The sequence below is a fragment of the Apium graveolens genome, chromosome 6 (genome assembly GCF_009905375.1).
Source record: "Apium graveolens cultivar Ventura chromosome 6, ASM990537v1, whole genome shotgun sequence".
NCBI lineage: Eukaryota > Viridiplantae > Streptophyta > Magnoliopsida > Apiales > Apiaceae > Apium > Apium graveolens.
The window spans coordinates 64,136,365-64,155,813 of NC_133652.1; the positions used below are offsets into that span (position 1 = coordinate 64,136,365).

The window sequence follows — 19,449 nt, forward strand, 5'->3', positions numbered from 1 at the left end:
CCCAGTTACAGTATCTTTCTGAGAAGAGACCTTCTCAGCTTCTACAACAACAGGTTATGATATTGGAACATGTTCCTCAGTATCTGATTCATCTCTCAGAATCATTCTCCTCCTCTTCTGTTGAGACCGAGGCACAACCTTTGTCCTCTTTGGTTTGGAAGATGAAGGCTTCACAATATTTGCTGAAGGTTGAGGTTGAGAAGTTTGAGGTGTTTGTGTAGAGGTGGTAGGTGCTGATGGTTGAGGTTTGGATGGTTGGACATCAAGATATAGTTCAGTGTATTTCAATGGATCATAGGTTATTTAGGCTTGTTTGACAGCTAAAGGAACTAGGAAGGGTCTTAACACAACCTTCTTATTATTAGTAGATAATAAGTCATTAAAAGCTCTTTTAGCTAGTCTAAATAATGAAATTAATTCACTAGCTGATTGGGGCTTATCATCACAATAAAAACTATAAATAAGCTGATAGAAGCTAGCAAAGTAAACAGTATTTCTATCTTCTCTCATTCTGTCCCCAATGAAACCTAAGACAGCACCTTCATAATCAAAATCAGTTTGGTGAATGAGAGCATACCCTATTTGTTGGCTGAATATGGGGATTGCATCGAAATTAGAACATTTGTTTGCAAAAGCCTTGGTTATGCAGTCAAAGAAGAAACTCCATTCCCTCCTTATGTAAGATCTCTTCAACTGACCCAGCTTTGCCAATGTCCTCTCATACCCCAGACTGGCCATCTTATTTTGAAGAACTGGCTCCTCAACAGTAGAATAAACACAGTTCTCAGGCAGCTGCAGTGCTTGTCGAACCGTGCCCAAAGTCACGACATGCTCATCCTCCCTGATGAAAAAATTATACTTGGGGACCCTTGAGCACCACCATCATCATATCATCCGCTTCTCCAGAACTCCAGCACTTGAGTACCAGAGACTTCATTCGGTTCGGTTAGAGCGTACCCAATATCAGAACTAGTAAGAAAGTCCTGAATGAAGTGAAGTTCTGATGGGGCTTCTGACTTGTTAAGAATAGCGGAGAAGTTATTAGGAACAAAATTAGCCCCATTGAAAATTACGTCTTTTGGTGCCATCTCTATAAGAAATTAAGTGAATAAGAGTATATTTGCAAAGTGTTTGTAAAAAGTCCTGAGAGAAAAACAACTTCAGAAAATAAAAGAGAGAGAGAGAGAGAGTAAAAGAGATTTAGAATAGAAATGTTAGTAAAAGATTAGAAAATCTTTTATCTCTCATATATATGCTCTCTCCACTCAACAGTTGTATTTTTGAAGCATGGGATACACTTTACACCTGGCACCATGTGAACAGTCAGTAAACGGTTAGAACAAGAGTTAATGGGCACGTAAAATAAGCAATAATTACCGTGCACATGCAGTTTTTTAGGACATACACGTTAACCACTAACCCATAATGATTATGGCCGTTTTATCTCAGATAAACCAATATTCTGTAAAAATATTATCGTTCAAGTAATGACAAAAAATAAACCAAGTAAATAAATACTGCCACGTCAGCATCAGAACTTGATTATTATCAGGATTTAAAAGTCATCAGAATATGGCTTCTTAACTCGAAAAGTGAATGTTTATTCCTGTAATTCTTCACACAAATACTGATATGGTTACATCAAAACTTAATCATCAGAACTTCCATCAGAACTTGTCCTCATAATTTATGCAATCTGACACATAAACTGTTCATCTAAAATAACATTTATCACCACAGTAATTTTCATCATTCATATGGAGTGTAAGTGTGTGCACTAAGCTAAATATCAGACAAAGAGTAAAGTCCGATTCACTTCGGTACATCTTAGAAATAAGGTATAACTAAAAACTTTACTCAAAACCTGTCATTATTGTGAAGCCTACTATTGAATGAGTTCATGCATGAGTCCACCTCAACTGTTTTGTGCTCATTTTATGCATCTTTTGACATTCCTTTTTACAGTGGCTTCTCAGTGTAAGTGAGTCACGACTGCTTATCAGAATTTATGCTGTAGTCAGAGTATTTCTCCAGTAATCATAGAGTGTGAAAAGTCACCAAGAATTTTTTTTCTTTTCTAATGCATATTACTTAATACCAACAATGCACTTGGGTCTTCCCTTCCACATTTTTACTCTAGATCTCAAAGGAGTACCTGATTTTTATTTCTTTTCTTTTATTTTTCTTTTGAAAAGTGAGGCTTATCAGCACTTAGTACATCCATCAGATTTATTAACATCAGAACTTGATAAATAAGAAGCACTATTCTAGTTTTTGACTTAGTAATAAGATACACAAAGTAAACTTAACTAAGCTCAATATCAGAATTTGCTTGTGTTAAAAGATTTCCACATAAACAATTACTTCAAACATGGGACCTTTAGTATATTAAAGACTAGTAGGTCAGCATCTAGCACAGTTATCCTCATTGGAATGAATAGTCACATAAACAGTCATATCACTATCAGAGTTTAGAAATTCACATCAGACAACAATCAACACTTAAGAAAATTTCAATTTAAGCACAAAATACACAAAGATAATAATATCTGTAAATACTGATCATAAAATCTGATTTATCAGAACATAAACTAAGCAGATTTAGAGAAAGAACCTGAAACCATTCCAAGTTCATTTACCAGTCTTGTAAAAGTAACTTCACATAGTGGTTTTGTGAAGATATCTGCTAGTTATTGATCTGTTGGAACAAAATGCAATTCCACTGTACCTTCATCCACATGTTCCCTTATGAAGTGGTACCTAATGCTGATGTGCTTTGTCATTGAGTGTTGAACTGGATTACCTGTCATAGCAATAGCACTTTGATTATCACAGTAAATAGGGATTTTAGAAAATTCTAACCCATAATCCAATAACTGATTCTTCATCCAAAGAATCTATGCACAACAGCTTCCTGCAGCAATGTATTCTGCTTCTGCAGTTGATGTGGAAATTGACTTATGTTTCTTGCTAAACCAAGAAACCAATTTGCCTCCAAGAAATTGGCAGCTTCCACTTGTGTTTTTCCTGTCAATTTTGCACCCTGCAAAATCTACATCTGAGTAACCTATTAGCTTAAAGTCTGATTCTCTAGGATACCATAATCCCAGATCAGCTGTACCCTTAAGGTACTTGAAAATTCTTTTCACAGCTGTTAAGTGAGGTTCTCTTGGATCTGCTTGAAATCTTGCACAAAGACAAGTAACATACATGATATCAGGTCTACTTGCAGTTAGATAGAGTAATGAGCCGATCATACCTCTATAATCAGTAATATCTACTGATTTACCAGTATCCTTATCCAACTTTATTGCAGTGGCCATAGGAGTGGATGCATTTGAACAATCTTGCATTCCAAACTTCTTCAACAAATTTCTGGTGTACTTAGATTGACAAATAAAAGTTCATTCTTCATTCTACTTGACTTGAAGGCCCAAAAAATAGTTAAGTTCTCCCATCATACTCATTTGATATCTTCACTGCATTAGCTTGGTAAACTTCTTACAAAGTCTGTCATTTGTAGAACCAAAAGTGATATCATCAACATATATTTGGACCAAAAGTAAGTCCTTTCCATGGTTGAGGTAGAACAGTGTTTTGTCAATAGTCCCTCTGTTAAATCCACTTTACAGAAGAAACTGAGCTAAAGTCTCATACCATGCTCTTGGAGCCTGCTTAAGGCCATAAAATGCTTTATCAAGCCTGTAGACATGATTGGGAAATTTGGGATCTACAAAGCCTGAAGGTTGTTCAACATATACCTCTTCTTCCAATTCTCCATTAAGAAAAGCACTTTTCACATCCATTTGAAAGACTTTAAACTTCTTGTGAGCAGCATAAGCCAAAAATATCCTTATGGCCTCCAATCTAGCAACTGGTGCAAATGTTTCATCATAATCAATTCCCTCCTGTTGAGAGTATCCTTTTGCAACCAGCCTTGATTTATTCCTTGTAATTATGTCATCACTGTCAGTTTTGTTTCTGAACACCCACTTTGTACCAACAACAGACCTGTTCTTTGGTCTTGGCACTAGGGTCCAGACTTTATTTCTTTCAAATTCATTTAACTCTTCGTGCATTGCTTGCACCCAATCAACATCTTGAAGAGCTTCTTCCACTTTCTTTGGTTCAGTCTGAGATAGAAAAGAATGATTGAGACAATCATTTGATGTAGCTGTTCTAGTTCTGACACCTGCATCAGGATTTCCAATAATTAAGTCAGGTATATGTGCTTTTGTCCACTTCCTTGCAGATGGAAGGTTATCTCTAGAACTGGATGCTGCCCCATGATCCATGCTGTCTCCATCAACATTTTCTGATGCTCCCCCTGAAATTATGCTCTCTGAGTTGGATCCTTCAGAATTTGAGTTTCCAGAAATATCAGAACCTGAGTTTCCAGAATTATCAGAACTTGGCCCATCAGAACTTGACGAATCAGAACTTGAAGAGCCTGTTGTAGTTTCTGATGCTTCTTGAGATGTGGTTGGATCTTCAGTATGCTCCCCCCTGCACATGTGCATTTTCCTTAGGCGTAGTCACCACAGTTTCAATAACATCAGAGTTTAATCCATCAGAGTTTGAAGTATCAGAATTTAGACTGTCAGGATTTATAGAATCAGAATTTAAAATTTCATTTTCAAATCTCAGCTGATCATTATCATTGAAATCTTCAAGTCCAGTAATCTTCTTATCATCAAAAGAGACATTGATATATTCCATGAAAACCCTTGTTCTTAAATTGTAAACTCTGAAGGCTTTTGTGGAAAGTGGATATCCAACAAAAATTCCTTCATCAGCCTTTAGATCAAATTTGGATAGCTGTTCGGGATGAGTTTTAAGAACAAAACACTTACATCCAAATACATGAAACTACTTCAGATTTGGCTTCTTTTTCTTCACCATCTCATATGGTATTTTTCCATGCTTGTTGATAAGTGTTACATTCTGAGTAAAATAAGCAGTCTGCACAGCTTTATCCCAAAAGTAGGTTGGTAACTTTGCTTTATCAAGCATAGTTCTTGTATCTTCAATAAGAGTTCTATTCTTTCTTTCAACAACTCCATTTTGCTGTGGAGTTCCAGGAGCAGAGATTTCCTGCTTTATTCCATGGTTTTGTAGAACTCTTCTATAATCAAATCTTGAACTCAGTGTCATTATCACTCTTTATGATTTTCACAGAGTCTTTGACCAATTTATCCAGATGTTTGACATGATCAATCAAGATAAATGCAGTTTCACTTTTTGTGTGCAAGAAATACACCCATGTGTATCTGGTGAACTCATCCACTATGACCATAGCATATTTCATCTTTGCAATAGACATGACATTCACTGGACCAAATAGATCAACATGTAGTAGGTGATAAGGCTCAAGAATTGATGATTCAGTCTTGCTATTGAATGAAGATTTTCTTTGTTTTGCCTTCTGACATGAATCACAAAGGCCATCAGGAGTAAATTCTGATTTTGGCAGTCCTCTCACAAGATCTTTCTTGACTAGTTCATTTATATTGTTGAAATTTAAATGAGAGAGTTTCTTGTGCCAATTCCAGCTTTCTTCAATTGATGCTCTACTTAACAGACAGATTGCAGAACCATCAGTACTTGTTGAAAGCTTGGCTTCATAAATGTTACCATGCCTGTATCCTTTCAGATAAACTTTACCTGTAGATTTGCTTACAACTTCATAGTGTTCTTCAAAGAAATCCACATGATAACCTCTGTCACAGATTTGACTCACACTTAGCATATTGTGTTTAAGTCCTGAGACCAGAGCTACTTTTTCAATGATGACATTCCCAAGATTAATATTGCCATATCCCAGAGTTTTTCCCATATTGCCATCTCCATAAGAAATACCTGGGCCATCTTTCTCCACAAAGTCTGATAGCAGGGCTTTATTTCCAGTCATATGTCCTGAACATCCACTATCCAGAACTAGGATGTTCTTCCTGTTGCCCTGCAATCACAAAGACCACTAATGATTAGTTTTAAGGACCCAGACTTGCTTGGATTCTTTGGCCTTATTAAGTTTGTTAACATTTGCAGCGGATTTAGCATCAGAGTTTATGTTAACAGTTTTCTTATCAGAATTTGCAATATCAGACTTTGCATCAGAACTTACACTAGAAGGAATAATGCTTTCTTTCTTTAAAGAAGGTTTTATTTGATTATAATCATAGTACAAACTATGATATTCCTTACAAGTATAAATGGAATGCCATAAACTACCACAATGAAAACAAGGATTTTCTGACTTATATCTAACAGACTGACTCTTAACTCCTGACTTTGAGGGTAAGGAGTTTATGTTCTTATTCTTCCTTTATGTCAGCAGTATCAGAACTGCTATCAGCATTTTCCATCAAGGCATAATTTTCCTCATCCTCGGAATCTGAAGCATCTGACCAGCTTTTCTTCTTTGTGACAAGAGCCTTGCCTTTATCACTCTTCCCTTTTCTGCAATCAGGAGATATGTGGCCTTTCTCACCACAGTTGTAGCATTTAACATTTGAGTAATCTCCTCTGTCAGACTTTCCTCCTTTGCCTTCAGATTTTCTGAAACCTTTCTTATCAGAACTTACACCTTTCCTGGAAAACTTCTTTCCTCTCCTGAATTTCCTGTATGCAATCTTTGTGATTCCTTTCACCATAAGAGCACACAGCTTCATCATCTCTTCATCAGGGTCCATCTCAGGTATACTTTCCGTTTCTGAGTCATCATCACTATCAGAACTTGATGACTCAGTATCAGACTTTGTGATGAGAGTCTTTCCCTTGCCTTTCTTTGAGGCAACAACTTTGGGACTTTCCTCCTCAGCCACAAAGGCAACTGTCCTTGACTTTCTTCCATTCGTCTTGCTTCTTTGTTCCATCTCAAGTTCAAGAGTCTTGAGCATCCCATAAATTTCATCAAGAGTTGTTTCATCAAGATTATAGTTGTCTCTTATTATTATAGCCTTCAAATCCCATCTTTCAGGAAGAGCTAACAGGAAATTAAGATTTGAATCTTCAATATCATACTCTTTGTCAACTAGTGACAAATCATTCAAGAGTTTGACAAATCTGTCATATAAATCAGTTAATGACTCATCAGGCTTTGAGTCAAAGTGCTTATACTCTTGAGTGAGTATAGTCTTCCTGTTCTTCTTGATTGAATCAGTTCCCTGACACCTTATTTCCAAAGCATCCCATATCTCTTTTGCAGTCTTGCATTGAATTACCCTGTTTGACATGACATTATTAATGACACTATGCAGCAAGTGTCTTACCTTTGCATCCTTTGTAATCGATGAGATATCTTCAGCAGTATAATCACTTTTCTCCTTTGGTACAAACTTTGCTGGCTGACCTGCAACTTCCACAGAGAGTTTGGTTGGCATATGTGGTCCTTCATTAATCCTGTCGAGATATTCTGGATCTGTAGCTTCCAGAAACATAACCATCTTCACTTTCCATATGGAATACTCAGAAGGTTTCAACATGGGAACTCTTATAGTCTCATATCGACTATGGGTTATGGTTTTTTGGAGGTTCTTCAGTTTTGGTGGGCTTGGTTGGAGTTTCTATTTCAGACATGATTGTTTTTGGATCTTAAACTGTATGTGTGTTAACAGATCTGCTCTGATACCACTTGTTAGGTCACACACACTGTAGAAGGGGGTTGAATACAGTGTTTACTACAATCAAATCGAATATAAGAACTCAAGTAACAGAAAACAGATTTTATTCAACACAATAAACTATGTTACAATATGGAACTGTCCTCTCTCAGTGATGAACAAATTATCACGAGAGCTGCTAGGGTTACAATGAATAATAACTTCGATAATGATAACACTTATAGTGTAAACCCTATGCCTGTGTTTATATACTACACATTTACACGATAATATTCTAATTGATATGGAATATAATTCTGCTTCCTAAAATATATCAACTAGTTATCTTTTCTTCCAAGTATTCTATTCTTCATAGAATTCTTTCTTCATGCATATTTCTTTCTGTCTTAGTCTCGATCTTCTTTCCTTTCAATCTGCCGCTTGCCTTATCTGAAAGTCTCCTTAAGTCCTGATATTATCTCTTGATAAATATCTTCTGATAACTTAAGTTCTGATAACTTAAGTTCTGATATCTTAAGTTCTGTCTTCAGCATAAGTGTTGATTTCTAGTTAAGTACTGATTTGTCCTGTTAAGTAAGATCTGAAAACTAAACACAAATCATATTACACATGACATCACAAATATATCTAACAGTACTTTTTAAAATCCGACTTCATTGTATTTTTCTTCATCTCCCAGCAATCAATTTGCATACCATATGTGCTATATTTTGGACGTAATTTTTTTTTAATTGTAGTTTCTAGTTTTCATTATAAGGGAGTTTCCATTAGAGAGCACCCCCCCCCTCTCTCTCTCTCTCTCTATATATATATATATATATATATATATATATAGTCTTACTCTAATACAAACTACAAATTACACCACACCCAATTTAAATATACCCTCCCACACACAACTCCACCTAATTCCCTCTATTTTTAATTGAATTTTTCCCGCTAATTGGTGAACTCTTTTTAAAATCTAACTTCACTATATTTTTCTACATCCTCCAACAATCAGTATGAATACTATATTTGATATATTTCGGCATAAATCACTAATTATGCCTACGAGAATCACTAAAATCTACTGGTGCCCGGAATAGTACTGATTCAGCTTAGTGATTCGGGTAAGTTTAAATACTGAATTGTCGCCAAAATATAGCGAATATGCTATGCAAATTGATGAGTGGGACATGGAGAAAAGTATGGTGAAATTATTTTAAAAAAAGTTAACCGACCAACGGGAAAATTCAAATTAAAAAAGAAGGGGAAAATATATACATGAATGCATAGTGCACGTGGAGGAGAGGGGAAAGGATTAAACATGTGGTTGTTATTGGTTTGTAGTTTGTAGCATTTGCCTATATATATATATATGGCTACTCCAATAGAAATCAATTCAAAATAGAAACTAGAAACCAAATATTTTTTTTAAATTATTTCGAAATATAACACATCTGGTATGCAAATCGATCGTTGAGAGATAGAGAAAAATACAGTGAAGTCGGATTTTTGAAAAAACTTATGGTTTGACAGGAAAAATCAAATTAAAAACGGATGGGAAAAACTAAAATTGAGTGTAAGAGGGTGCATAGTAGTTGGGTGGGGTGCTTTTAGGGGGACCATTAGATTATGTTGATCTAATGGTTTAGATTAGTTCCTAGTTTCCATTTTAAATTTGGTTTGTATTTGATTATTCCTAATACAAACCAAATTAAAATACAAACTAAAAACTCTACCCCGCTTTATTTAAATATACTCTTCCACACACAACTCCACCTAATTTTCTTCATTTTTAATTGATTTTTTCTCGTCAATTGTTGAACTCTTTTTAAAATTTAACTTCACTATATTTTTCTACATCCTCTAACGATCAGTCTGAATATCCTATTTGATATATTTCGGCGATAAATCACCAATTATGCCTACGGGAATCACTAAAATCTATCGGTGCCTCAAATAGTATTGATTCCAACTTAGTGATTCGGGTAAGTTTAAATACTGATTTGTAGCCAAAATATAACAAATATGCTATGCAAATTGATGAGTGAGAGATGGACAAAAATACAGTGAAATTATTTTTCAAAAAATTTAACCCACTAAGGGGAAAAGTAAAATTAAAAACGAAGGGGAAAATATATATATGAATACATAGTGCACATGGAGGAGAGAGAAAGGGATAAAACATGTGGCTGCTATTAGTTTGTAATTTTTAGGGTTTGTATTTGATCACTTGCCTATATATATTATTAATTTTTTTAATAAGCAATCCGGTTCAATTTTTATCGGTTCGGTTGAGATGCATAATCGGAAGTCCGGAACCCAACCATTCAAGCTGGTTTGTTTTTTTTTCAATTTCGGTTTCAGATCAGTTTCAGTATCGATTTGATTTCATTTCTATTACTATATTTAAGTAACCAAATATAAATATTTAATATAAAAAATTATTAAAATAATATTTAAATTAACTAAAATTAATGACTTAAATTATTTTAAATCAAACATATTAATTACATCACTCAACCAAACACCTGATGTCACAAGTGATACCTCAAACTCATGCTACCTTAAACCGTTTTCTGATTACAAACTCGCATCTTCACTCGAACCAAATGACGATTTAATAAAGTTATTCAATTCGTTCGAACCGATCCAGCCCAAACCCAAACTAATAGATAACGGGTCGAATTAGGCTACAAAATTATATTTTACGAGTTAGATTAAAAAATATCAAATAAATTTAATTGGATCGAATTGTAAAAACGCATTAAACTTAGACCCACGAATCGAAATACCAACAAGTGTATGGATGTTTTTTTGTACTTATCGCAAGCATGAAAACAAGACACGTTGCATTAAGATGATTGGAGAGTAGGGATAAGACAGTAAAAACCTAAAAGACAGTACAAGTTAATATGCAAATGACCCGACCGGGCAGCCCACCCAAACGCTATAAAAAGAGTCGACCCCCAATCATAAAGCTGATCAGTTAAGCATCGTGAGAAAATTTGTCGGGTCTCAAAATAACCACCACCTCATCTCTTCACTTGTATACTCTCCAGTGAACACACATCACATCCACATATATTTTATACAAACAAACCTATACTTACACATATAGACACATCTGGTTCCTGATCAGATCCACAGAGTCGAGATCTGAAGCTGTTGATCTGATCTAATCAATTGAATCTGAGAAGATGCCTTCTGTTTATGGAAATCGATTGACTACCTTCGAAGATTCTGAGAAGGAGAGCGAGTATGGTTACGTTCGTAAGGTAATCATCGATTCTTATTAAATTTATTTGATTATTCATTTTCAGATCTCTGTTTGTTTTTTTTGTTGCTTTTATTTGTTATCGATTGAATAGTCTGTACATTTTATGTTTGAGAGAATTTGTGGATTCCAGAATTTGTTGTTTATCGATGTAACGACTCGAGTTTTCGAGAACCGAAGTGTTTCAATTATTAGTATTTGATCTTGATCTTTTATGTTTGTAAATCCGTGTATGTATATAATTTTGTGGCATTTGAGATTTGATCTGCATATTTCTGAATACATTGTCAAATTTTAGGAGTATCACATAAACTCCGGATATTATTGATAGAATATTTATCTGCATCTGGAGAGCAAATTTTGTTGATGTAACATATAGTTTAATTTATTCTTCTTATCATAATATATTAATCCTTGTTGCTTTGGTTGTAGGTATCAGGACCAGTGGTTGTCGCTGATGGAATGGGAGGGGCTGCTATGTATGAGCTGGTTCGTGTTGGACATGACAACCTTATTGGAGAAATTATTCGATTGGAGGGAGATTCCGCTACAATCCAAGGTACATCTTGCTTTTTGTACCCAATATTATATGCCTGTTTGTGAGAATTCGAGCAGCGTACCAGTTCCTAGTACAAAATGTTGTGTACCTACTAAAATTTTACATTAGGTGCCTTGATTGAATAATTACCTATCCTCTACCATTTACTTGTTTTTGTAAGTTTGTTAGTAAAATTATTTTGTGGATGTTTGATCAATATTCTTATGATTTTTGTTCTTTTTATGGTACTTAAATGTCTAAGCTAGCTTGATTACCATGGCCAGGCGAGTTCGTGTTAATAATAAATTTTGCCTCCTTTTTGTTTCAGTTTACGAAGAAACAGCTGGGTTGATGGTGAATGATCCCGTCCTTAGGACACACAAGGTAAATTGCTTATGTGTCCTTGTATCTGTAGTTTTAGGTTTATGCAATGTGTAATGTGCCTTGAGCGCAGAAGATATTAACTTTGTTAATTTTGCAGCCCCTATCGGTGGAGTTGGGTCCAGGAATACTGGGAAATATATTTGATGGTATTCAGGTCTGTCCGATTTAAGTTTGTCTCTTGACAGTTATAACTTGGTTTTATCTGTTTGTTTTCCATTAGAAGCACTGCCTGGCGCCCGGTAGTTAGTAAAATAAAATCCTAGCTGAGAGTAACAATCTTAAAATTAACTCGCGTTTTTATTTGCCTAATTATACGATGCAGAGACCTTTGAAGACCATTGCTAAGAGATCTGGCGATGTCTATATCCCTCGTGGGGTCTCTGTTCCAGCCCTTGACAAAGATGTACTCTGGGAATTTCAGCCTAAAAAAATAGGTAAGTGTTGGAAATATGTTTTGCTTATCTGGAGTACGAGTATAAATATATTAACAGATGGATTTATTTGTGCTTGCACTGCTGCTTTTGACCCGAAATTTAGTCATTTAAATATCTGAATATCTATAATCCTTGTGGCAGGTGAAGGGGACCTTCTTACAGGTGGAGATTTATATGCTGTAAGTTAATTAGTACCTAAATTTATCTTAAATGCCTTTTATCTTTCGTATTTCTGGTGATCTGATTCTAGTTAATCTTTAACCCAATGCAGACTGTCTTCGAGAATAGTTTAATGCAACATCATGTTGCTCTGCCTCCTGATGCCATGGGAAAGATAACATATGTTGCACCTGCTGGTCAATACTCACTAAAGGTTTGAACTTAAATCTTACAGAATTCATTATCTTGATGCCATCGTAAGTAGCTAGTCTGTATTTATATGTGTCAGTGTACCAATTAAAACATGCTAATGAAATTAATGAAAATGTTTTGTAAACAAATGGCATTCAGATATAACGTCTGGCATGCATAAAAATGTCTCTAATGGTTAAATACACGTCTATAGAAGAAATTTTGATTGACTTTAAAGTGTACAGATAACAATTGATAAAGAATAAGTAGACTCGTGATTGAGATGAGGGAGTATTAAAACAAGAAATACACATACTTGATATATAAGAAAGTTTTTTTTTTTGTAATTTGTGTCCTATGCTTGTTCAGGACACAGTTTTGGAGCTCGAGTTTCAAGGTGTCAAGAAACAAATTACTATGCTTCAGGTTTGTTGTTTATTTTAAATGTATTCAACTTACAGAAATAGCTGATATAAGATCTGTGTATAACGAGAGAATTCAATCTTTATAAATTAATATCTGCACTTATCTGTAGACTTGGCCTGTACGAACACCCAGGCCTGTTGCATCAAAGCTTGCTGCTGATACTCCTCTTTTAACAGGACAGGTAACTAAGATGCATTTCCGTTTAGTTATTTGGTTATATACTTATCCATTGGGTTACTATATGGCGTTCTAATGAGTTCTTATTTATCAGCGTGTTCTTGATGCCCTTTTCCCTTCTGTGCTCGGGGGAACCTGTGCAATCCCTGGTGCCTTTGGTTGTGGAAAAACAGTCATTAGTCAAGCTCTTTCCAAGGTGATCTTTGTCAATGCCCCGTGGCATTTGTAAAATTTTGAGAAGTAGGATTTTCTAACGAGTTATAGTTATCTGTATGCAGTATTCTAATTCCGACACTGTTGTTTATGTTGGTTGTGGGGAAAGAGGAAATGAAATGGCAGAGGTAATGATAGTTAATTTAATTTTCTTGCTTGTACAAAAAAGTTTGTTATGGACTTTTTGATTAAACATGCTTACAATGCAGGTCCTTATGGATTTTCCTCAACTGACAATGACTCTGCCAGATGGCCGTGAAGAGTCTGTCATGAAACGTACTACACTCGTGGCCAACACTTCAAACATGCCTGTGGCTGCTCGTGAGGCTTCAATTTATACAGGTAACATGCTTACTTTTCAGTAATCTTTAATGTATCAGCTCTATTGGTCAATTTATATTTCACGATCAATAATTTTAAAAGTGAAGCTCTTATTAATTATCTCCTATTAATTTTTAACTCTTATTATATGTTGTTGCCTTCTCTGTCTTTTTTCTTTCTTTCCTTTCCCGTTTCTTTTTTGTTCTCCCTCTCTCATAAAGTTGTTTGCAAGTATTACTGTCCAGGGGAAGTAGTACAAGTACCCGTTCTTTGCCGTAGTAGGAATTGCCCTTAAAACCTTTTTATATTGGACAGAGTAAATCATTTTGATTGCATGTTCAGGTTGTTTTGAGATTTTGGTGATTGGATTGAGATCCAATGTTCTAAATTTATGAAAATAACTATTTCAGGAATCACTATAGCTGAATATTTCAGAGACATGGGCTACAATGTTAGTATGATGGCAGATTCAACATCCCGCTGGGCAGAAGCTTTGAGAGAAATTTCAGGACGACTGGTAATTAAATAAATACATCTTGAAATATGTGAATGGTAATCGACTCTAGATTGTTCTGGGAAAGATATTAAAATATTGTTTTTCGATTCTGACCTTGGGATGATGCATTTATATGACCAACAGTATAATTGGTTAGTTTTGTCTGCAGAATCACTGTTTTTTGATTATTATTATTATTATTATTATTATTATTATTATTATTATTATTATTATTATTATTATTATTATTTTTATGTCTTTGTGACAATGCCGAGGACTCTGAGCTAGGGGTAAATTTTTAATGAACCCAAAACCCCCAACCAAAATTCGTGTTTTTTCTTGTCGGGTTCATATCATGTCAAAATCTATCCTATCATGTCAAGATCTATCACCCCTGCTCTCATCTGCTGGTAGTCATATTTGTTTGACAGTGAGTAGGATTCTTCTATAAAAGTTGCTTGATTTGCTTTATATTATTCTATGTTAGGTCATACTCGTGCTTGATATAGGCAACTGACTTAAATTTTGAATTTTAAGCTGTTATCCGTTGACTATTGTAAAACAATATTGTGAAATTCCGCGGTCGTTTGGCTTTGGCCACAGATTATATAATATGTTAGCGTTGGAATTTTATTTAACTAGCAGAAGATAAATTCAGTGAAGTATATTACTTCCCTATAGTTCAGGGTAAACATGAATTAAGCAATTTTGCTTCAGATGATCATGTAAATATATATATTTGATGTACCATTTTGATGTCTTGCCGTAAGCAGACCTTTTCTTTGACCTTCATATCAAATTTTAGTAGAACACCTACATGATCACCATTTGTGCACTACTAAAATTCTAGTAATATGGTAATGTGGTTTCCACCTGGCAAAAAAATTACATGAATTCCCCTACAGATGATGAAGTATGAACTAATCATATCAAACTTAATATTGAATTCTATGTATGCATTCAAGTATTGACATGCCAATGCTGTTCTAGTTTGTCTTTACTGTTATATACCTTTGACATGTAATATTTAAATGTTGTTTAAGAAGTTCAATCTATACTTTTCTTCATTAAAATTTAAGTTTCTAATTTGTTTCTCTTTCTTTTCCAGGCAGAAATGCCTGCTGACAGTGGGTATCCTGCTTACTTGGCGGCTCGTTTAGCCTCCTTCTACGAGCGTGCTGGTAAAGTGAAGTGCCTTGGTGGACCAGAACGTAATGGTAGTGTTACTATTGTTGGAGCTGTTTCACCTCCAGGAGGAGATTTTTCTGACCCTGTTACATCTGCCACACTCAGCATCGTTCAGGTATGAACTTAGTTGCTAAATCTCTCTTTTGCACCAATTTTTACCCTCAAAGGCATGTTGATGGATATACAAGTAACATTCCATCTCTCTGGGTACTTGGTAGTTTGAATACTATTCTGAATTGCGAGATTTATTCAATATTTAATGTTGTGCTTCCTTGAATTTGTTTTTTTAGTTTATATTAACTTCAAATTTTTATTTAAAGGTATTCTGGGGTTTAGACAAGAAGCTGGCCCAGAGGAAACATTTTCCTTCTGTAAACTGGCTCATTTCCTATTCAAAGTATTCTACAGTGAGTATTCATTTTTCCTAACTACAGTAGTTGTTGCGTTGCTACTTGCTAACAAATCTGCCTGAACAGAATTTTCTTTTTAATTGATAAATTGATTAATTTTGTTTATACAGGCGTTGGAGTCCTTTTATGAGAAATTTGATTCAGACTTTATTGACATCAGGACAAAAGCTCGTGAGGTTCTGCAGAGGGAAGATGATCTGAATGAAATTGTCCAGGTAAGTTATCAATGTGATAAAAAGTTCTTGGTATAGAAAGTGTAGGCTGAACTCTCGAATGGTCGGAAAACACTCTATGATTACTTGAGTCTTGAGTTCGTAAAGCTTGATCAGCTGCATAAATTTATTCTCACAACATGCTGTAGTCATTCTTCTGTCTAGGATGGAGTACATTTGTAGAATTTAAAAAAATTGAAGAGTCACATACTGATGCATCATGCATGTATGTATTACTGCGGCAAAAAACTGAAGCAGACTATTTCTGATATTGTTAATTATTATATCCCTGGGAATGAATAATATATTGTAAGCCGTTCCTGGTAGTTTTGGCATGTTTCTAGTCCTTCCTGTTTACTGGACTGGTGTTATCTGTTTGTAAGAAATTGAATCTAACAAAAAAAATTGTATTGTAATACTGGAAAGTCGATAGTTCAATCTATTTATTGACAATTTAAGTTTATTAGCTTTATACATATATAAATTTAGTATAAATAAAAAATAAGAAGAATTAATGGTATAGAGCAGATGCAAATATTGTTACAAAAGATGAAACATTATGAGAACACTATCCCCACTTTGGAGTTAAATTAAAAATGGTATGATCAAAGTGAGTCTACTTCTCTAAACATCTTGAAAAACCATCTTCACATTCACCACAAAACTTAGGAGGACTTAATTCGTTCTGATGTCTCTTTTTGGCGATTGAGGTTCCAGCCCTCTATACATTGGCCATATGTTTGATGCGCTTCGGCAGATATGTAATAATGAGTCAATAAATCAGTTTTAGTTTTTCCGACATTATATTTTAATATAATTCTGGTTCTGGGAACTAAAAATCTTGGGTGGGTAGTTGTGTAGGCTCTTTATTGTTCTCCTTGTAACCCATGGTCCACATTGGTTTGGCTGGAAATGGGTCCAGTCAGTTGGACAACTCTAAATACAAGTTGTAAGCTGTTTTTTTGGTAACTAGTTAGAATTTAAGTGCCATTTTTTAAGCAAATAATTGTCTCACCATTAGAACTGACCATATATTTTGCATATCTTTCACTGCAGCTGGTTGGAAAGGATGCTTTAGCAGAAACAGATAAAATTACCTTAGAGACTGCTAAGCTTTTAAGGGAGGACTATCTTGCTCAAAATGCATTTACAGCGTAAGTCAATTTCTGGCACCTGGGTGATGTTAGTAATAATTTTTGACCTGATATATCGTTGCATTCCAATGTGGTTGCAGGTATGATAAATTTTGTCCCTTTTACAAGTCTGTTTGGATGATGCGCAATATTATCCATTACTATAATCTGGCCAATCAGGTACAACATTTCTCTATGCATAAGCTTCTTTAAGATATCTACCTGCTATATAATTTTGTGCTGTGTGCGAGTCTTTTTGTTCTTAAATACTGAACTTCCTCTTTCACCAGGGAAAGTAATTAATTTATCTATTGCAGCATATTTTTTAAATAGCACAATCTCCCAAAGCTCGACTTCACAGGCTCTGTTTTATAGATCATCGCATTTGCAATAAGGGGACACATATATATTTTGTTTAAAAAGCACATGTGACATAATATTTTACGAAAATAGAACTCTGTATGTTGAAAGAACAGTCCCATCCGACTTTTTATGGTTCATTCAGGGTGTGCTTGACCTTTAATTCTCTTAATTAAAGTCATGAAATTAATAGATATTGTGATTACTACTTCTTGAAACATACTGCATTAATACAATCACCTTGTCAACTAAAATCTCTATCGGTGGTTTTATTTATTTCCTTGCTCTGGTCTGTCATATTGATCGAGCCTTTCTTCTCTTTATTCAGAAGATTAGATTTGATTGTAACCTAAATGTCAAGGGAAAAAAATTCTGTGAAAAAGAGTTGTAATCTTTGTTAAAACTTGTATCATGGCTGTTAAAACTTGTATCATGGCTTCAACTTGTAGGCTGTGGAGCGAGGAGCTGGTATGGATGGCCAGAAAATAAGTTACACCCTTATCAAGCATAGGCTAGGGGATCTTTTCTATCGCCTGGTGTAAGTGAAATTAGTTATTAACTTGCTGATGCACGACTGCACCTCTCTTTTGTTGTTTATTTCGTGTTTTATTTAATCGAATTTTTTGGTCAGGAGTTGTATGAAATTATTAAATATTCGGATTTTGGTGGAGTGATGCTTATTATACAATCATTATAATTACACATAGTATGTTATGTTTCATCAGTCCTTTTTTATATGTGCCAGGTTTTGGACATGAATTTTAGTTTTTATGTTCTTCAGCTGTCATCTTCCAACTCTTTTATTGCTATTACCTCACTGTGCATATTCCTACAAAGGAACATTGTAATCGTTTGTTGATCTTTCTTGTTGCAGTTCTCAGAAATTTGAGGACCCGGCTGAAGGGGAGGATGTACTTGTAGGCAAATTCAAGAAACTTCATGATGATCTTACATCTGGTTTCCGCAACCTTGAGGATGAGACAAGATGATTGAACATGTTTAGGACAACATAGACCTTGCGAGGTGATTATGATATGTATGCAATGAAGATAAAGTATTGTATTATTTAGCTTTGTTTTTGAGCCAGTACACAATTTGAATAATCTGATCCTCAGTTGGGGGCATCGGGGAGGGGTTGCAAATTAATTGAAACCTGAGAGGGCAGTCTGTAACATGGAACCTGTAATTTGAACTGGTGTAGCCCTTGTGAGTTTGTAATTTTGCGTGGCTGCTCTATTATTGTTTTGTAGCGAGCATTATCTCAATAAATCTCTCCGAGAAATTTATTTATTTAATTGTTTAGCCTATTGTAATTATATTATTCTCGGTTGAAAGTAAAGGTTGTTTTTTGTATTTAACATGTTTAAGCTACACGTTGAGTTTCAGATTGATCATAATTTTCATTTCTCTTTAGATGCCATGGTACCTTTTTAAACTAGTGTCTTCACCTAGAAGGAAAGGTGAAATGACGTCTACACTTTATAGGTGTAATGAATTTAAGAGCTCTCATTTAACTAAAAAGAATTTAAGAGCTCTCTGCTGTCGGAAAAGAGTACGCGCACTGGGTGTTGCCTAAATTGAGGTATTTTATTATTTTGTAATAAAGTTAAATTATTCATTTTATAAACTAATTTGTAAATTTGTTAAATTATGATAATTTTTAATTGTTAATTTGCGAAGTTGTTAATCAAACTTGGATAATATAATTCTGAGAAGTCAAATAGAGACAGTAATTACGAAATGGAATGGAGGGAAATAGATAATATGTTTTTTTTATTAGTTGTATCTTTTAAGTATACAATTTTTATATCCATAAAACTAGTGTTATGTCTTTTATCGTTGAATTATATTTCAATTGGTCCCAAGGTTAGATGCATGTTGGTATTTCTTCTTTTGCTGCTGGAGGAGTGAGTTCATGGGCT

At 34.7% G+C, this 19,449-nt stretch overlaps 1 protein-coding gene across 1 annotated transcript; it reads left to right on the forward strand.

Annotated features, from left to right (window-relative positions):
* The first annotated feature begins 10,585 nt into the window (after positions 1-10,585).
* LOC141668151 (V-type proton ATPase catalytic subunit A) lies at positions 10,586-18,822 on the forward strand. The gene is made up of 20 exons (XM_074474860.1): positions 10,586-10,885; positions 11,317-11,443; positions 11,751-11,806; positions 11,904-11,960; positions 12,129-12,240; positions 12,382-12,419; positions 12,512-12,613; positions 12,961-13,017; positions 13,127-13,198; positions 13,289-13,390; positions 13,473-13,535; positions 13,617-13,749; positions 14,139-14,245; positions 15,333-15,527; positions 15,733-15,819; positions 15,933-16,037; positions 17,091-17,188; positions 17,269-17,347; positions 17,977-18,065; positions 18,402-18,822. The coding sequence occupies exons 1-20, from the start codon at positions 10,808-10,810 to the stop codon at positions 18,514-18,516; spliced, it is 1,872 nt and encodes a 623-aa protein (XP_074330961.1). The 5' UTR covers positions 10,586-10,807; the 3' UTR covers positions 18,517-18,822.
* The last annotated feature ends 627 nt before the right edge of the window (positions 18,823-19,449 follow it).

Excerpts from the sequence above, each read along its gene's own strand:
- LOC141668151 (XM_074474860.1), top strand. The coding sequence starts at position 10,808 with ATGCCTTCTGTTTATGGAAATCGATTGACTACCTTCGAAGATTCTGAG. Across the intron at positions 15,528-15,732 it reads CCACACTCAGCATCGTTCAG|GTATTCTGGGGTTTAGACAA; the intron begins GTATGAACTTAG and ends TTTTATTTAAAG. Across the intron at positions 18,066-18,401 it reads GATCTTTTCTATCGCCTGGT|TTCTCAGAAATTTGAGGACC; the intron begins GTAAGTGAAATT and ends TTCTTGTTGCAG.